The sequence below is a fragment of the Solanum stenotomum genome, chromosome 1 (genome assembly GCF_019186545.1).
Source record: "Solanum stenotomum isolate F172 chromosome 1, ASM1918654v1, whole genome shotgun sequence".
Classification (NCBI taxonomy): domain Eukaryota; kingdom Viridiplantae; phylum Streptophyta; class Magnoliopsida; order Solanales; family Solanaceae; genus Solanum; species Solanum stenotomum.
Genome location: NC_064282.1, coordinates 1,419,279 through 1,436,677, shown reverse-complemented (window position 1 = coordinate 1,436,677; position 17,399 = coordinate 1,419,279). Strand labels below are relative to the sequence as shown.

The window sequence follows — 17,399 nt, the reverse complement described above, 5'->3', positions numbered from 1 at the left end:
ATAATCTTGAAAAGTGGGTGAAAGAAATGAAGCTAATTAGCTGAAACATGCACTAGGAAAATTCAGCTCTTATTCAGGTCAGGGACAAGTGGCAGGAATGATTTACCTTCTTTCAAGCAGGAATGGTTTACCTTCTTTTAACTCCCCATCACGTGTACATGTGCACTCCCCTTGAGCTTGCAATTTTCTATTCCAGATGTTAACAAGTTCCCTTTTCACACTTGGCCTGAAGAGAGAAACATCAGGTCGTGTTCGTTACTGACATATTTAATTGAGATAATATCAGAAAGAGACCTAACAACCCTCCCAAGAAATTGGATAACACTACCTTTCATCACAGAAGAAACTGTCACCACAACTTGGGGTGGAAGATTGATCACATTGATTGATGGGATGACTGCTGTGGAAGCTCCCTGGTGATAGCTTCTGCAGAATGATGCAGTGTACTAACTGCTATAGTTTCTGCACGAAGGAAAAGAACATTAATTAGTTGCACACGTTTTCTGTCATCAATGATTAATAACACAAACAAGCACTCAAGAACAAATTACCAGGCATGAATGGCACATCATGAACAGTCTTAATACTATGATTTCCTGCTGCCTTTCTTGTAGACTCACTCATGGCTAAGAACTTATACTTGCCTTGGTAAAATGGAGGAGCTGAATGATTTCTTCTACTCTTCTTCTTCCTTATAAGCTCATCCGTTTTACCTCGATTTCCAGCATCAATCCATTTATGTGAGTTCCCATCCACCCTAGAGAAGAGCATAGCTCATGGTATCAACTAATTCTTAAGATTCTCTTCACATCTATTATCCATCAATTTGAGCCTGTATACCTTCACCGTGTAAACATCGGGACCTGAGATGTATCCTGAGAGCTTGAATGAACCATCACTTGCATTCAATTTGCTAAGGGAACTCAGATGAATCCCTAACCTACTGAACAATAGTGGCAACAGAGAAGGAGAAGCACGTGTGCAAAACAGGTCATCTTCACTGCATGCAAATAAAAAAAAATCTAAGAAACGATACAGGAAATATCCTTAAGTTAACTGGTTTATCAAAGATGCACCTTTCGATAACAACAATTTTGAAGGAGACACTGGGATGCACAAGGGTGATTCTCAGCAGAGGCTCTTTCAGAGAATGCAAGACCTTTTTGTGCTTCCAGATTATACATGCAAACAAAAAGATCAATCAGGACAGAGTACAGCTTAAGAAGTTATGTAAATCAAATGTTTTACTTGTTTGAGTTTGAGGAAAACAAGAAGTACCTGGAGCGCATTTGCTTCCTTAAAACTGGTTGGTTGTAAAAGCACTGGAAATAGTACCCCTGAAACACCTCTTGCATATTAGCACTAGAATTAGGCATAGGCATTGCCAAAGAAGAAAACAACCATCAAAGTGGAAAATTCACATAGACATTGTAAATTCTTTTTTTTTGAGAATGGTAAAGTTGTATTCATCAGCAATGAGGGTATGCTGGCAACCAAACAAAAAAATTCCAAGGCAAAGTAGTCATGATTACAAAGAGCATAGGAAATCTACTAACTGATCTACTTCATATATACCCTCTTCTTTACACCAAAAATATAGAGTATTAATGCAGTTTTCTTTAACTTTCTGCATTGGGTTAGTAATATTCTTAAAGCACCTATTGTTTCTTTCCTTCCAAATTGACCACCATATGCAAGATGGAACTAGATTCCACCATTGTAAATTCTTGAACATAATAAACCACTAAAGCAAAAGAATATCAATTACATTGTTGAATGTCAATCAAGAAGTCAAATTCTTTAACATAAATCCCTAAAGAACACCTAAGACAATTAAAATACAGTAGGCATTTAAGAAAATCTTGAAATAGCAGTACGAAAATCCATCAAAAAAATAAGAGAAAAGGAAGCTTAATTTAAGACGAAGGCAACACACACACTGATTATTAACAATAAATAATACCATCCAATTATAGCAGCAGGCATTCAACTCGTAATATTTTTCAAATTTTGTTTATCCTTTCTCGATTGCAAGTTGAAAATGTATCTAAAATAAATAAAATATACATTAAAAAAAGGACAAATGTTTAGAAACAATATTTACAATATTACGAAAGTTAGAATGAATTTGTACCATCATTTGTAGCTTAGTGTTATTAATTTATGTAATATTTGACTGAAAATGCCAAAAAAGTGGTGCTTCGAAGAGATTCACACTACACAAATCTAAACTAATCCAGTCAAAAATTGTATCACCAACCTGATATTTTTCGAACATATAAAGTTTTTTACTTAAATAATATCAGTGAAACTTGAAATATATATATTTAAACTATTACGATAACATACTTAATATAGTCTCAGTAGTGGAATCTAGAAAAGATAGGATATATCATAATCAATATTAGTTTCATAAATAAAATCTACAATGGTTGGATATACACAAATCTTATCCCTAAAAAATTCAATATTAGTGATTTAAATACACAATCGAATGGCATTGGCATGTATGTGAAACTTGACAATGACATTGAGTTAAGTAAACTGGAGTCAACAATGATAAAGAAATTAACTAGAGCAAAATATACAAGCATGGAGTGAACATAAGACGGTTACTAAAAATGTTAGGCACATGACAAAGCAATTGGAGAATTATTAATGCACTATCCAGGCGTATATATATAGCTTTGTATAGGCTACATATTAAATAATTTTGAAATTGTGGATATGATTTTAGGCTAAGTTGACATGTGTAATGGACAATTTGCACAAAATGTAAGTGTCAAAACATTATAAGTTAGAATACATTGAAATTTAATATGTTTCTAAGTGCATGGAGTAAAAAATTACAAGGACTAAGGAATCTTTGTATTGTAACTCTAATCAAAAGGATTAAACATAATGGGTAGAATCTGTAAAGAGTCTGTAAAGAGGGCGAGGATATCAAAGCAAAACTCACCCTACCATTACAAGATAGAATCTGTAGTTCACCGTACCAATCCTGTGCCTTCAAATAGAACCTCTAATAAGAATGAAAACAGAACCGCATAAAGAATGATCCTGGAAGTCAAAATGGATTGGATCGGGTATCCAGGGGAAGACTTTGGAACTTGTATAAAAACTCAATTCGGAATTTAAAATTCTGGGTTTACAAAAAGGCTTCCTTTAAGAACAAGGAATCCCAACTAGCTTTGCACATTTGATAATAATACTTTATATACGAGAAGTCACACAAAAAAAGAAAATTGAAAGAAACAGAACACTGAGATCACAAGCTCAAGGCTCTTGCGGGAGCCTCAGACTCCGAGTCCAAGTCTTCTTTTGTTCCTTCCTTCTTTTCCTGAAATAAATAGCCAACTTACTCAAGAAATTTACACTTTGCAATCCTTCTAGAGAGCATGGAAAATCTAGAGCAAACAGTTCTTTGATTCACACATTTCTTGGCCAAGATTCAGTATGATCAAACAAATACAACTGACGATCATAATAATGTTCCTGATAGGAAATAAAATCCTTGTATACAAAAAGAAAGATCATATGTGTGATGGAAGAGACAGATGACACACTAATGATTTAGGCAATAACACATCTCATTATTTTGGTCCAGAAAAAATTCATATTTAATTTTCAAGTGTCTTTAGATCTTTTCTTTTGATTATAGACAAAACATATAATATCAACGCAAATCATTCACCTCTCAATTCCACACTTAATCGTTGAAGCACCAAGGTGAAAAAGAAATTTGGTTATAATGGGCAAAACAAGCTTCTTAACAGTTTACACTTCTATAATGAAACAATAGTGAGTTTCTCAAGGTTCAAATCCCAGAGTTGGGTACTGATGTGGGTGATATAATGATCAGAACTCACACAATTTTCTCTCTCATTGAAGTGAAGAGAGAAACAAGTTTTCGTTTGGATGATTAAAAAAAGAGAGAGCAAACTATTCGTATCACTAACCCATCAAACAAAACCTAATGGTGACTACACATTGAAGGCAAATTGTAATAAAACTTGCCAAATGGAACATCTAATCAGCTTGAATTATATTTCTAGATTATTAAGATCAATCCTAGACAAGCATTTCTATTATTGGTAGGGACTACCTCTGCAGATACTCAGATATATACTGTGACGGGTTGATGGCAAGTTGTCTAAAATGCTTATCTATGAAAGGAGACATACCATTGTCATTGTTGATCCAGTAAGAGGGGAATTATTCTCCAGCCCACTGCTACCACAAAGAACTTTTGCTCCACATCCAACTGTATCAGCTGTTCCGACTTCCCACTGCTACCACGGAGAACTTTTGCTCCACATCCAACTGTATCAGATGTTCCGACTTCCGACAGCCTCTTCATCACACAAGACAACTTCTACAGATTCCTTGCTTGCTTGCTTCCAGGAACCTGTGCTAAATTTTCCAGGATGGGGTTTACAAAGAGCTATTTAGAGATGTCAATTTTAACCAGATAGGCTGTATTGAAATCAGAGACAGACTTGACAAAACCATGTTTCCCTGAGGCACCAATTGGGAGTGAGATGTGTTTGAGCATGAAAAATCAATTCTTCAAGTATTTGCTACATGATTACAAATACATTTCGTCCTAAAGGTTTGAGTGGAGAAACACTTCGATAGAACTTTTGAAACCACTATTTAGGCACATTCCAAAAGACAGGTCAAAATCATGTTTAGGTTCAGTTTGAAATTTTTTTATAAGATAGTAAGCCAACCACTCATGGGATGCTCACGAATTTTTTATACTCCAAGCAGGTACTTCAAACTTCCAAATAAATGGCAATATGTCTCCTTCCTTGAGTAACCTCAATGAGACAAAGAGTAAAATGGTGACATAATTTTTCAAGATCTTCCAGAATTAACGCCAAATACAAAAAAATTGGGAACAAGCAGTCCTCTTTTCCCATATTATATATGGCAGGAATTCCAAATCATATGTGATAACAACTTCATGTTTAACAGAAGTTTCTATACCATTTTCAGCAATGTTAAGGATTAACATCTTGAAACTTGGTCCCGAGCAAAGTATCTGGTGACGGAGGAGATGGCTCTGGACTAAAAAACGGAAGGCCAGAACCATAATTTTCAGTCTGTTTAAAGAGGTCCATAAGATGATCGTCTTCATCTAAAATGAACTTGGTTAATGAAGATTTTTCTGAATCTCCTGACAAATTTTGACCACATTAGTTATACTAAACTCCCAAAATACACAGAACATTAGACTGTCACCCAAAATACACAGAATCTGTATAATCAAGAAAACAACCATTTTCTTATGAAACACATGCAAAAGAATCTTGTTAGCTACTGGAGTATTTCCTTAAACATGAATGATGTCATAAATAGTTTTCCAAATTAAGTTGGAAGCTATTTGAGTTTCAAGTCCTCATAATTCAAAAAGAGAGAACCTCTACCATTGACTTGTTACTGATGGTATTAGAACAAAAAAAGCTCATTCCTTAGAAGTAACAATTCATAATTCACTTGCTATAATCAACCCAATTAAAACATGAAATGGACCTTAAGAGACAATGCACACAAACGAAACTAGAAAGCCTTAAACCCTCAAAAATCCTTCTTGCTATCAACAAGATGGAGCACAGAACTGATAAAAACTGTGCTATTGATACCTCAGAATGGACTAACTACCCTGAGAAAAAATGCTTGTCATGCTTTGTTTTCCATAATTAGACAGCCATATATCCTTCAGAGGGAGGAATACGAATGTTGAAGAGAATAAGATATAAAGTATTGTAAAAGGTCTGAGAATGTAGGTGAGCAACTAATCCTGTATTAACAACTACAGTACCTTTCTCTTTTAAAGACTGATTTGCAAATGGTTTACATGTACTTCCACTTTTTGAATGTAATGTTACCGAAAGAAGAGTGACAGATGTTGGCTGCTTGTGAATCAGATTTAAGGTAACTGCTTTAACCAAAACATACAACTTCATGCTCAGAGTTAGTTTAACTTTAATGAATGTTGCAAAATTTAGTGCAATGGGATTTCTGGTAAATGGCAATTTTATCAAGTTCCATAAACTCTTGCATAAGTCATAAGGATATTAATAATGAACAGTTAAATACCGCCAACCAAATGATGCATTAGTCTTGTTGAGCTTATTTTTTCTTATGTGGCTAACTGACTGCTACATATTTATGCAGATATTACTTTTTCTTACGCGGCCAAAAAATGTTATACTATTTATGCACAAGTTTATGCTGAGATTTTATTTGCTAATGAGTCCAACCAAATGATCCCTAAGAGAAACAATTGTTTAAAGTAAGTGCATTTTAAGGAAAATCATGAGAAACCAAGAATGATCATATGGACTATGCAAAGGCCCGAATAGACCTTATCAATTATATGTGTTGTGTTCGCCACAATCAGAATAAACTTCTTATCAACCTGTTGGGGAACTTTGGCACCCTCAAGGCAGTTTTTATCAATTGTATCAGGAACCAATGAATCGCCAACAAAATGCAAGACGCCAAGTGACATTGAGTATATTATCCAGATTCTTAAGATTCTCTGTTCCAGAACCGCTCTGCATCTCATACTGGAAAAGGTAAAAGTCCATCATCTTAAGCAAAATAGAGAAGAAGTTGCAAAAACATCCAAGATATAGTTAAGGTACTCAACTGTAATCTCTGGATGAAAGTCCCTCCATTTTGCCCCAGAATCTAAGAAACTTTGAATAAACATAAGCAAGATGTAATTTGAAAGAGACTGTGTGGCCTAGGAGACTTAGAAAGAGACATTGTAATCTATACTGCTTTCATGATTAATAATAATGCAATCTAAGATAATCTTGAAAAGTGGATGAAAGAAATGAAGCTAATTAACTAAAACATGCACTAGAAAAATTCAGCTCTTATTCAGGTCAGGAACAAATGGCAAGAACGGTTTACCTTCTTTTGACTCCCCATCGCGTGTACTTGTGCAATCCCTTTGAGTTTGTAATTTGCTATTCCAGATGTTAACAAATTTCATTTTAACACTTGGCCTGAAGAGAGAAATATCAGATCGTGTGAGTTACTAAAACATTTGATTGGGATAATATCAGAAAGAGACCCAACCCTCCCAAGAAATTAGAAAACATTACCTTTCATGAGAGAATACTTCCTTACCACATTTTGGGTGGAAGATTGAGCACATTGATGGGATGACTGAGTGGAAGCTCCGAGCAGATAGCTTTTGCAGAATGATGCAGTCTCCTTACAGCTCTATATTCTGCATGATGGAAAAGAAAATTAATTAGTTGCACATATTTTCTGTCATAGTTGATTATTAACACAAAAAAACACTCGAGGACAAATTACCTGGCATGAGCACATCATGAGCAGTTTAAATGTTGTTACTGCCTGCTGTTTTACCTCGATTTCCAGCATCAATCCATTTATTCGAGTCCCCATCCACCCTAGAGGCGAGCATAGCTCGTGGTAGAATATAATTCTTAAGATTCTCTTCACCATGAGACTGCATATGTGTCAAATCATCTCAATCATAATAGAATTCAGAAGGACCTGAACTATAAACATCCCATGGATCATGTCCCCTATACTGGCCATCCCACTTTGCCCAATTACAAGTAAAACCGTAAAACAATAAATAAAAGAACGTCAGTAAAAAGATACTAACGAATACAAACCGTCAAACAACCTTTCAGTTGAGTAATGCATGCAACCCTATCGACAACCATTCCAAGTTATGAACATACTAGTTGTCAGTCCAATATTTTGCAAAATGATTACCATATCTTTCTCTCCTCAGCATCAGACACCAGATCCTTCAAAAGAAAGTACAACTTCAGGTGATGAAGTAAAATAATTAATTGAGTAGAATTTTATGCACAACAAAATGCACTAGATCAATGTCAAAGAAACTAATACTTACCATTGTCATCCACCTTAATAATTCAGGTCCCAATGTCTATAGCAACAGATACCTAGTGGAAAATGGAAACTGGTTAAAGTTCAACCTAGGAGTACACAACTTATAAGAATAACAAACATAAAAAGAACAGTCCTACAAGGAAGTAAATCTCATGGAAAAAAGGAAGGGTTGTGATTTAAGAATATTCATTTGAAAAAAAAATACTTCAATACTAGAATTGAGCATCATACTAAGAGGAGAAAAGGTATATCAATTTTCATATAAAGCATATGCCGTCGTAATCATAGGTAGCAAAACATAGAAACATAAGAATTCATTGAAGAGCCTCACTGATCAGTGCCTTTTGTGCAACTAGTCCAAGCGATCAAATTGCATTAAAACACGAATTGCCATACTCTCAGCAGCCCACATCTATTGATCCTCAAAATATTAAAAAAAGCAGAAAACATAAAATCCTCCTTCTCTTACATGACACAATTTTCAACTTCTAAGAAACAATCAAAATCAAAAGTCTAGACCACGTAAAAGAAAATGACCACTAAGGGTTTATACGAAAGTTTGTCCAATCGAGTGTCTTCATTCAAAATACTACAAATCACAACTTCTTATAATTAAAAATACAGATATTTTTTTTAGAGTTGTGCCAGTGGTGCCTTCAACAAGAAAAACTCCACATCTTTCCATGGCTTCATAATTCAGTTATAATTAAACCAAAAACAACACCACGAGTATCTATCATGACTTCATAATTCAATTATATAAAAAGGTTCACCTCCATGTGGTGACCACTTTCATCTTTGCCAGTGAAAGAAAGGCCAGCATCTTCAAATTGCTGCACCATATCAGGATCCACCTACATAGCACAGGATAAGTTTTTAGCATACATCCCTTACTAAAGATATCACATCTTATGGTCTACATATGATTATTAAACCAGTCCACCTAGATGTGCAATAGTTACACCACAGTTCCAAATTTAAAGAAAAAAAAGTGGTGAACCTCATATCTATGACGGTGCCTGTCATCTGCAAAGCTCTGGTTGCCAAATCTGAGAAAAGATATAGTTAAGCCACTTGGTAATATCAATGGGAGAAATCCTCCAGAATGGCTTCACAAACTTATCAACAAGCATGTCCAATGTATGCAAAAACAATTTATTAGCAATTTCAAGAAAACTAGAGAGAAAAAACAAATAACCATATCATTTAAAAAAATACTTGGTCAGAAATCAAAAGGTCAATAAACGAAGTGTAGAAAACAATTTGGGGCTGCATAGGTTCACTGTGTAAACACCAGGACCTGAGAGTATCCTGGAAGTTTGAATGCACCAACACTTGCATTCAATTTGTTAAGGGAACTCAGATGAATCCCAAACCCACTAGACAACAGCGGCAAGGAGAAGGAGAAGCAAATGTGCAAAGCAGGTCATCCTCACTGCATGCAAATGAACAAAATCTAAGGAACTAGACTGGAAATCCTTAAGTTAGGTGGTGTATCAAAGACGGACCTTTCAATATCAACAATTTTGAAGGAGACACTGCGATGCGCAAGGGAGATTCTCAGCAGAGACTCTTTCGGAGAATGCAAGACCCTACTTGGACTTCAAGATTATTATATGCACGTCAAAAAATCAATCAGATCAGAGTACAGCTTTAGAAGTAAAGTATGTAAAGCAATATTTTTTACTTGTTTGATTTTGAGAAAACTAGAAGAACTTGGAATGCATTTGCTTCCTTCGAACTAGTTAGTTGTAAAATACATCACGAACAATTACTGCAAAAAGAAAAAACCCTAGAAATTTCCTTATTAGCAGGCAGCAGTCAACTCAATTATCAGGTAGGCTTATACAAAATCACTTGTTGTACCAACATCTTGTCTATAATCATCAATTCCAAGGTACAAAACACTTGTCGTCCTGTTAACAAACAATGGCCAGATAAAACTTCAAAGACCAGGTTAGTAGTTTTATACCTATCCTAATGGAGACTACTTACTATAACTCAAAAGAATTTTACCTTCAAAACCTTACGATATCTATTTGGCCTCCCATGAGATTTCGTAACAATTCCAACAAAGAAATATCAAAAATAGAGCTCAGTACCAACTAGTCACCTCAAGATATTCTTGAAAAACACATCAAAATAGCCAATGGTGCCAACAAGGGGAGTTAAATGCTGCACATAATCTCTGCCAAATTGATTGCATATCTACCATGGAACAAAAATGAACAAGTGACATGTTTTTCTTTTTTGTGGCGATTAGTCAAACCAATCCTCTCTTAACCTACATATGGTAAACAAAGTAGGGGCAGGTGATGACCAGCACTTTTAACAAATAGCACGTCATTGAAGTCAATAGATTCCTATCCAGTTCATAGCAGAATGTCTACAGAATCAGACCATGTAAACAGTTGAAACAAAATTCAGTAATCCTAAAAAGTGCAACAGTTCTCAAGTTTGATCTAGTCCATGGTCTGCAGTCGAAAACTAAGAGAAACCAGAGGTACATGTGCTCCCACTTCCTCCACTCATCAAAGAGATAAAAGAATTTTGTCACTTCCTCAGAGCCTATTCTAGCTTTTCCTTAATCCCCTCATTCTAATTAATGATTTATAGTATTTATTAAAACTGTTGGAACATTAGTGTGGATGTTAAATGCTCAAATGAAGTTACTTCCTCTAAGATTCAAGTATTAATATATTTCTCTTTTTATTACTCCAAAGAATAGAAAAGATACTAACTCAGTAACTCTAACCTGAGGTAAGTTGATACCTTTTGACACAAAGGATACATAAAAAAAAAAAGTATACTCATTCAAAATAGTACAAATCAAAGTTAGGTTACAATTTTCCATTTTTAAAAAATAATCAAAGTCAAAAAGTCTAGACACATGTAAAGAAAAGGGGGCCAGTGAGGGGGGTTTTAAGTCTACAATTGAGTGTCTTCATTCAAAATACTACGAATCACAACTTACTTATAATTAAACTACTTAATTTTTTTTTTTATAGTTGTGCAGTGGGGCCTTCAAGAACAACTCCACGTCTTTTTTCAATTCCAGTTTTCAGTTAAGCAGGAGAAAGCAGGGGAAATTAGGGGAAAACAAATTCTTGAACATCCTTAACATAACTTGATTTTTAAAAAAGGTTCTTGAATTTTCTTGAAAAAACCAACAAGTTCTTGAAATTTTCTTAAAAGTTCAACATGCAGAATCGATTTCTTGAATTCCAACATCCAAAATCAAGTTCTTTGTAAGAATATCAAGATAATGAGAAGAGTACCAATAGAAAGATCAATTGATTTAGGGTTTAGGGTTTCGATCGGACATCGTCACTTGAACCATCAAGAACACCAACAAGTTCAATGAACTTTTCTTAAAAATTAAACGCAAAATTGAGTTCTTGAATTCCAATATGCAAAATCGAGTTCTTGAATTCCAATATGAAGAATGTCCATGAATCATGATAGATTTTCCGACAGCCGGCAGCGTAAAAGTTCCGACTCTTTTTCAATAGGCGGTCGGAGTAGTGATGGGGGTGAATTCTGTTGTGCGCACTAGGTACCCTATTTTATAGTTTTAGAACCAGTTAATACACGCGGCTGAAAAATAGAACGCGGAAAAATACCTACTTAATACAGAATATATTATTTCTGTAAATTATTTTATTCTAGTACTTATTTTTTATTTATTTTTTAATAAGAAGAAATTATTCATTGAATGTGAATTTTTTTTATAATCATATAAATTTTATATTATTTAATTTTCTATATTTTCAAAAATCGATTCAAAATATGAAATTTATGTTTCAAATTTTAATAAATTTTAATAGGAAGTTATAACATATAAAATTTAAATTAATATTTTATACATATTAAATAGATTTTTTTTATAATTAAATTAAAAAGAAGAAACTATATATTGAATTCGTAGTCGAAAGATACATCTATATCTGATAAACTAGATATAGGATCCCGTGCCAGCACGGGGCCCAATATATATTATTTTTTTATTTTAATTTATGTCATATTATGGAATTTGAGAAGTTATTGAAATTTTTATATGATTTTAAAAATATTTTAAATTTTTTGCTATTGTGATTTATGGTACTTTTTTTTTTACATAATTTTGAAAATAATATTTATTACTCTGTTTGTTCTAATTTATGTGGCACAGGTAGAATTTCAAATATTAACCATTTTTTATATGTCTCTTTAATATATTAAGTTGTTAATTATTGTATTTTATAGTACATTTTGAACCTAATTTTTTAATAATATATGTTATTTGCCATGTCCCAATTTATGCGGCATTAATTGATAGATTTGTTGGAGTCGAGAGATTTAATTTGTTAATTATTGTAATTTATAGTTTCTTTTTCATCAATTTCAAACAATATATGTTGTTAATTGATAGAATACTTTTAATGTAATTTTTTTAAAAAAATATGTGTGACTGTCCATGTCCCAATTTATGTGGCACGTGTAAAGTTTTGACAATTAACCAAATTTTAATACATTTAAAAAAAAAATTTAAGTCGTTAAATTTTAAGTAATTTAAATTGTTGTATTATTTATTACAATTTATAATGCTTTTAAAGTAGTTTAAATATTGTACTATTTATTATGATTTATAACACTTTTTTTTTAATTTATGTCATATTATGGAATTTGAGAAGTTATTGAAATTTTTATATGATTTTAAAAATATTTTAAATTGTTAGCTATTGTGATTTGTAGTACTTTTTTTTAACATAATTTTGAAAATAATATTTATTACTCTCTTTGTTCTAATTTATGTGGCATATGCAGAATTTCAAATATTAAGCCTTTTTTATATGTCTCTTTAATATATTAAGTTGTTAATTATTGTATTTTTTAGTACATTTTGAACCTAATTTTTTAATAATATATGTTATTTGCCATGTACCAATTTATGTGGCATTAATTGATAGATTTGTTGGAGTCGAGAGATTTATTTTGTTAATTATTGTAATTTATAGTTTCTTTTTCGTCAATTTCAAACAATATATGTTGTTAATTGATAGATTTTTTGGAGTAGACTATTTTTTTTATTAATTATTGTAATTTATTGTTTCTTTTTCGTCAATTTCAAACAATATATGTTTATTATATAATCCATTTTATGTGGTACCAATAGAATTTAAAGAGTCAATTAAATTTTTTATATAAGTTTTAAATAATTAAGCTATTAATTATTGTAATGTATAGTATTACTTATATTATTTTTAAATATATTTAAATATTATATGTTAGGTTTTTTATCCTAATTTATATGACATTGATAGAATTTAAAGTGTCAAATAATTGTTAATTATTGTAATAGATAATATGGAGTATTTAAGTCATTTACAATATAGTAATTAATATATAATATGTAGTATTTAAGTGGAAGGTGGTGGGGCCCACTTATATAGTTTGATAAATATATTGAATATTAGTAGTGATTTGTAGTATAGTAACTAATAATATATAATATGTAGTATTTAAGTGGAAGGTGGTGGGGCCGACTTATATATTTTATAAATATATGGGACATTAGTAGTGATTTTATTGGACATTGGTAGTCATTCCTAGACTCTTCTATAATATAGTAATAGTAATAATATTATTTTGCCAAAGATAATGACAAAATTAAAATGTTGAATAATACAAGTGCCTGAACATGAAAGTCTTATTTCAAATACAATTTTAAAGAATACTTTGCAAATGAACTAAAACATTCATTTTTTTATGTATTTCTGCAGCAGTATAATGTTTTCTTTGTTGTATTCTCTTCAGGATAACGTAGACTTTAGCTCTTCAAAAACTCCAATATAAAGAAATGAAATCATGCGAAGAAATTTCTCAAACAAGAATTCAGTTGGCGATCTGAACAGATTTCATTTGCTAAAAAATGTGGTGTATGTCTTTTTGACATCAGCTACAGAAAATTACATTCAACAATTGGGACTAGGACAAATAGCCCCCTCTATCTAATTTTCAGTAATGTGTATTGAATAGTGAGTCTCTCCTAACTACAAAGGTTACTTCTTTACAAAATTGTGAAACGAAAAGCCTCAGAACCTATTCAAGCGAGAAGTATGATTAATGAACACATCCTCACTACAGGGAATTGTCACACCGCCCATTGGATGATCAAAGCCAAATTCTTCCTCAGCTTGACTAAGCAACTCTTGAAATAAAGGTTGGCTCAAGAATGAAATAGGGATTACAAATCTCTTCTTTTGCTTCTCCCCCACATAAACAGCAAAATGGCCTTTCGGAACGTCTCCACTTGTAGAAGACTTCTTGATTATACGAGGCATACGGATAGCCATGGTCGTTTAGTCCAATATAGATGAGCAAATAAGGATTGGAAGAATTAGTAAGGAAATCTGAAAGCAGAGAAAGGTTTTTGTATGTTTTCAAGTTTTGGTGAGAGCTGTTATGTGGTGTGTTTATATAGACTAATATCAAGTGGTAGAATTCTACTGATGTGCATTGAATAGACATTATGTGGGAACCAGCTAAAGACAGTAGCACCTGAAGTATCACATGGTTCTGCCTTCCAACTCATTGTCATACTATTTATGCAAACTCTCATGTGTCCACTTATATAAAAACTAGAAGAAAAAACAAATCAATCATATGTAATATTTAACTGGTGGAGTTGTACTGCTGATTGCCAATAGCACATGGTTTTGCTACTCAACTCATTGTCATTGCTCTTGAATATCAGCATCCCCTACACCCTAGTGTTTTTCAGGACAAGATAGAGAATAGAATATTTTTTGATAACTTTGAGTCATTGCCAACACAGGTTCTTTTGAGATAATAACAGGTATTTCCCATTAGTAACAAAATTTACTACAATCTTACCATTATGTAGGATCAACTTTCCTGATTAGAATAACCCAAGCTATTTCAAAGATTTTGGGAAATGTTTCCAAATAGTAGAGAATATATATATTTTTAACTGGCTATATATTGACATATCTGTGTCTATGTTTTGCAAATCTCCATTAAATTATGAGTCAGTCAAAACCTTATTATTGGCAGAAATATGAGTTCATATTCAAGAAGAGTATAGATGTTATTTCTTATAAAGAGTTAATTAATTTGCATCCGTATTCTATCACATTTAGTTGCACTCAGTACTGACACTATACATCTTGAGTTATACCTCACCGCCCCTACCAAGTGCAGCTAGCTTCATTTGAAACCATTAAGTGTAATTATCACTTTTACCAATTGAATGAGTTATGCCAATTTAGGGGACCAGATTCTAGTTCATTCTGATCAACAAATGATGAGAGTTGAGCAAAAAAATTCTATTGCAATGAATTAATTACATCAATGTATGGAACCATAGAAGCAAAAAGTTTCATTACTTCAATTTCTTTTGAAGTAGAAAAATGTGTCCTAGTCTAGCTAGTGTTTCTTCTAATTAACTCTCAACTTGTACACAGTGGAGATCCTGGCTTCCTACAACTATACAAAATTGTGTAATTAAAAAAATGGGGACTAGTTTCCTTCTCACTTCCTCAATCGAGATGTGAGATCGATGAACATATCCTCACTGCAGGGAATAGTCACACCACCCATTGGATGGTCGAAGCCAAATTCTTCCTCAGATTGACTAAGCAAGTCTTGAAATAAAGGTTCGCTCAAGAATGATATGGGGATCACAAATCTCTTTTTCTGCATCTCCCCAACATAAACAGCAAAATGACCTTTGGGAATATCTCTAGTTGTGGAAGACTTCTTGATCATACGAAGAATAGCCATGATCTTTTAGTTTTAGTATAGGTAAGAAAAGAAAAAGAATTAGTATTAAGGAACTCAAAAGCAGAGAAAGCTTTGAATACTTTAAATTTAGCTGAGTGTTGTGGTGGTAGATAACTCTTTGGATATGTTTATATAGGCGATGGCAACTCATACTGATGTTGTGTTGAATAGGAACTTGTGGGCACCAGCAGAAGACAGTGTCACCTGAAGTATCACATGCTCTTGCCTTCCATGTATTGAAAACTTTGTGCTATTATAGAAATTTTGAGAAGTCATAAAATCTCATGATTTGTGGTGAAGAGCCATTTGGATTGGACATCAATTAAAGACAATGATATATCAGTAATCACATGGTCCTGCCTTCCAGCTAGTTGACATGAGTAATTGCTTTAGCTCTTATCAGATCAAGTTCAATAGGTCCTACATATATTTTCCTATAGGGAACAAAGGATCTCTAAGAATCAAATCCATAAATATTGCTGGTAGCTTATGATGATTTCTAGGAATAAAACATACCCCAGATGCAAACTTTGTCTCCACTTACATAAAAACTATAAGACAAGAAAAGTCAAAAATATGAAAGATTTCACTGGTGGAGAGGCATTTGTTGTAATATTGATTGACAAAAGCACATGAAGTATCACATGGTTTTTCTTCCCAACTCATTATCTAATATATATGCTCTTAGTCATTACTCTTGAATAGAAGCAGACCCCAGTGTTTTTCATGACAAGATACAGAACAGACTATCTTTAGAGATCAAATTGATAAATTTACTGCAATAGCTGACAACTTGTAGGATCAACATTCCGGATTAGAATAACCCATGTTATTTCATAGATTTCGAAAAGTGTTTTCAAATAGTAGATAACAGAAATGTTTATTGGCTATCAACATGTCTTGTTTTGCAAATCTCCATCAAATTATGAGTCAGTCAAAACCTTACTATTGCCAGAAATTTGAGTCCGTATTTAAGAAAAGTATACAGATTATATCTTATTAAGAGTTGATCAATTTACATCCATTTTCTATAGCATTCAATTAAACTCAGTACTTTCACATTACTACAGAATAGCATATCTAGTACAAATTGAGTTATCGTACATTGTACGATGGATGCTACCAAGTGCATCTAACTTTATTTGGAACCACGAAGTGTATTATTACCAATAGAATGAATTGTGCCACTTTAGAATGAATTGAGCAAACCATGAGAGTTGAGCAAAAAATTTCTATTGCAATGAATTGATTACATTTATGTATGGAAGTAAAAAGTTTCATTACTTCAATTTCTTTTGAAGTAGAAAAATGTGTCCTTAGTCTACCTAGTGTTTCTTATAACTCTCAACTGTACACAGTGGAGTTCCTGGCTTACTACAACTATACAAAATTGTGTAACAAAAAAATGGGGACTAGTTTCCTTCTCACTTCCTCAATCGAGATGTGAGATCGATGAACAAATCCTCACTGCAGGGAATAGTCACACCACCCATTGGATGGTCGAAGCCAAATTCTTCCTCAGATTGACTAAGCAAGTCTGGAAATAAAGGTTCGCTCAAGAATGATATCGGGATCACAAATCTCTTTTTCTGCATCTCCCCTACATACACAGCAAAATGGCCCTTGGGAATATCTCTGGTTGCGGAAGACTTCTTGATCATACGAAGAATAGCCATGATGATTTAGTTTTGGTATATCTA

The 17,399-nt window shown here is 33.0% G+C and overlaps 1 protein-coding gene and 2 long non-coding RNA genes across 8 annotated transcripts in view; 1 reads left to right on the top strand and 2 right to left on the bottom strand.

Moving 5' to 3' along the window:
* Positions 1-386, bottom strand: part of LOC125868727 (uncharacterized) — an 814-nt gene extending 428 nt beyond the window's left edge. The window contains exons 1-2 of the long non-coding RNA XR_007446743.1: positions 329-386; positions 132-226 (exon numbers count right to left, since the gene is read on the bottom strand). This is a non-coding gene — a long non-coding RNA (uncharacterized LOC125868727). The remainder of the gene's footprint in view (positions 1-131; positions 227-328) is intronic.
* The window catches only part of LOC125868558 (auxin-responsive protein SAUR21-like), a 21,102-nt gene extending 5,153 nt beyond the window's left edge, over positions 1-15,949 (bottom strand). The window contains exons 1-5 of one of the 6 annotated variants that reach the window (XM_049549214.1): positions 7,125-7,255; positions 6,931-7,025; positions 6,662-6,702; positions 6,428-6,578; positions 4,712-5,182 (exon numbers count right to left, since the gene is read on the bottom strand). In XM_049549214.1, coding sequence (XP_049405171.1) covers positions 5,159-5,182; positions 6,428-6,578; positions 6,662-6,702; positions 6,931-6,948 — 234 coding nt within the window. In that variant the 5' untranslated portion in view covers positions 6,949-7,025; positions 7,125-7,255 and the 3' untranslated portion in view covers positions 4,712-5,158. Of the gene's footprint in view, positions 1-1,278; positions 2,105-2,850; positions 2,881-4,711; positions 5,183-6,427; positions 6,579-6,661; positions 6,703-6,930; positions 7,026-7,124; positions 7,256-9,422; positions 9,516-9,601; positions 9,731-15,903 lie in introns of those variants that run through there. The other 5 variants (XM_049549196.1, XR_007446741.1, XM_049549203.1 and 2 more) reach the window with 5 other exon arrangements.
* LOC125868747 (uncharacterized) lies at positions 15,432-17,378 on the top strand. Its single transcript, XR_007446746.1, has 2 exons — positions 15,432-15,572; positions 17,249-17,378. It is a non-coding gene; the product is annotated as an uncharacterized LOC125868747 (long non-coding RNA).
* The last annotated feature ends 21 nt before the right edge of the window (positions 17,379-17,399 follow it).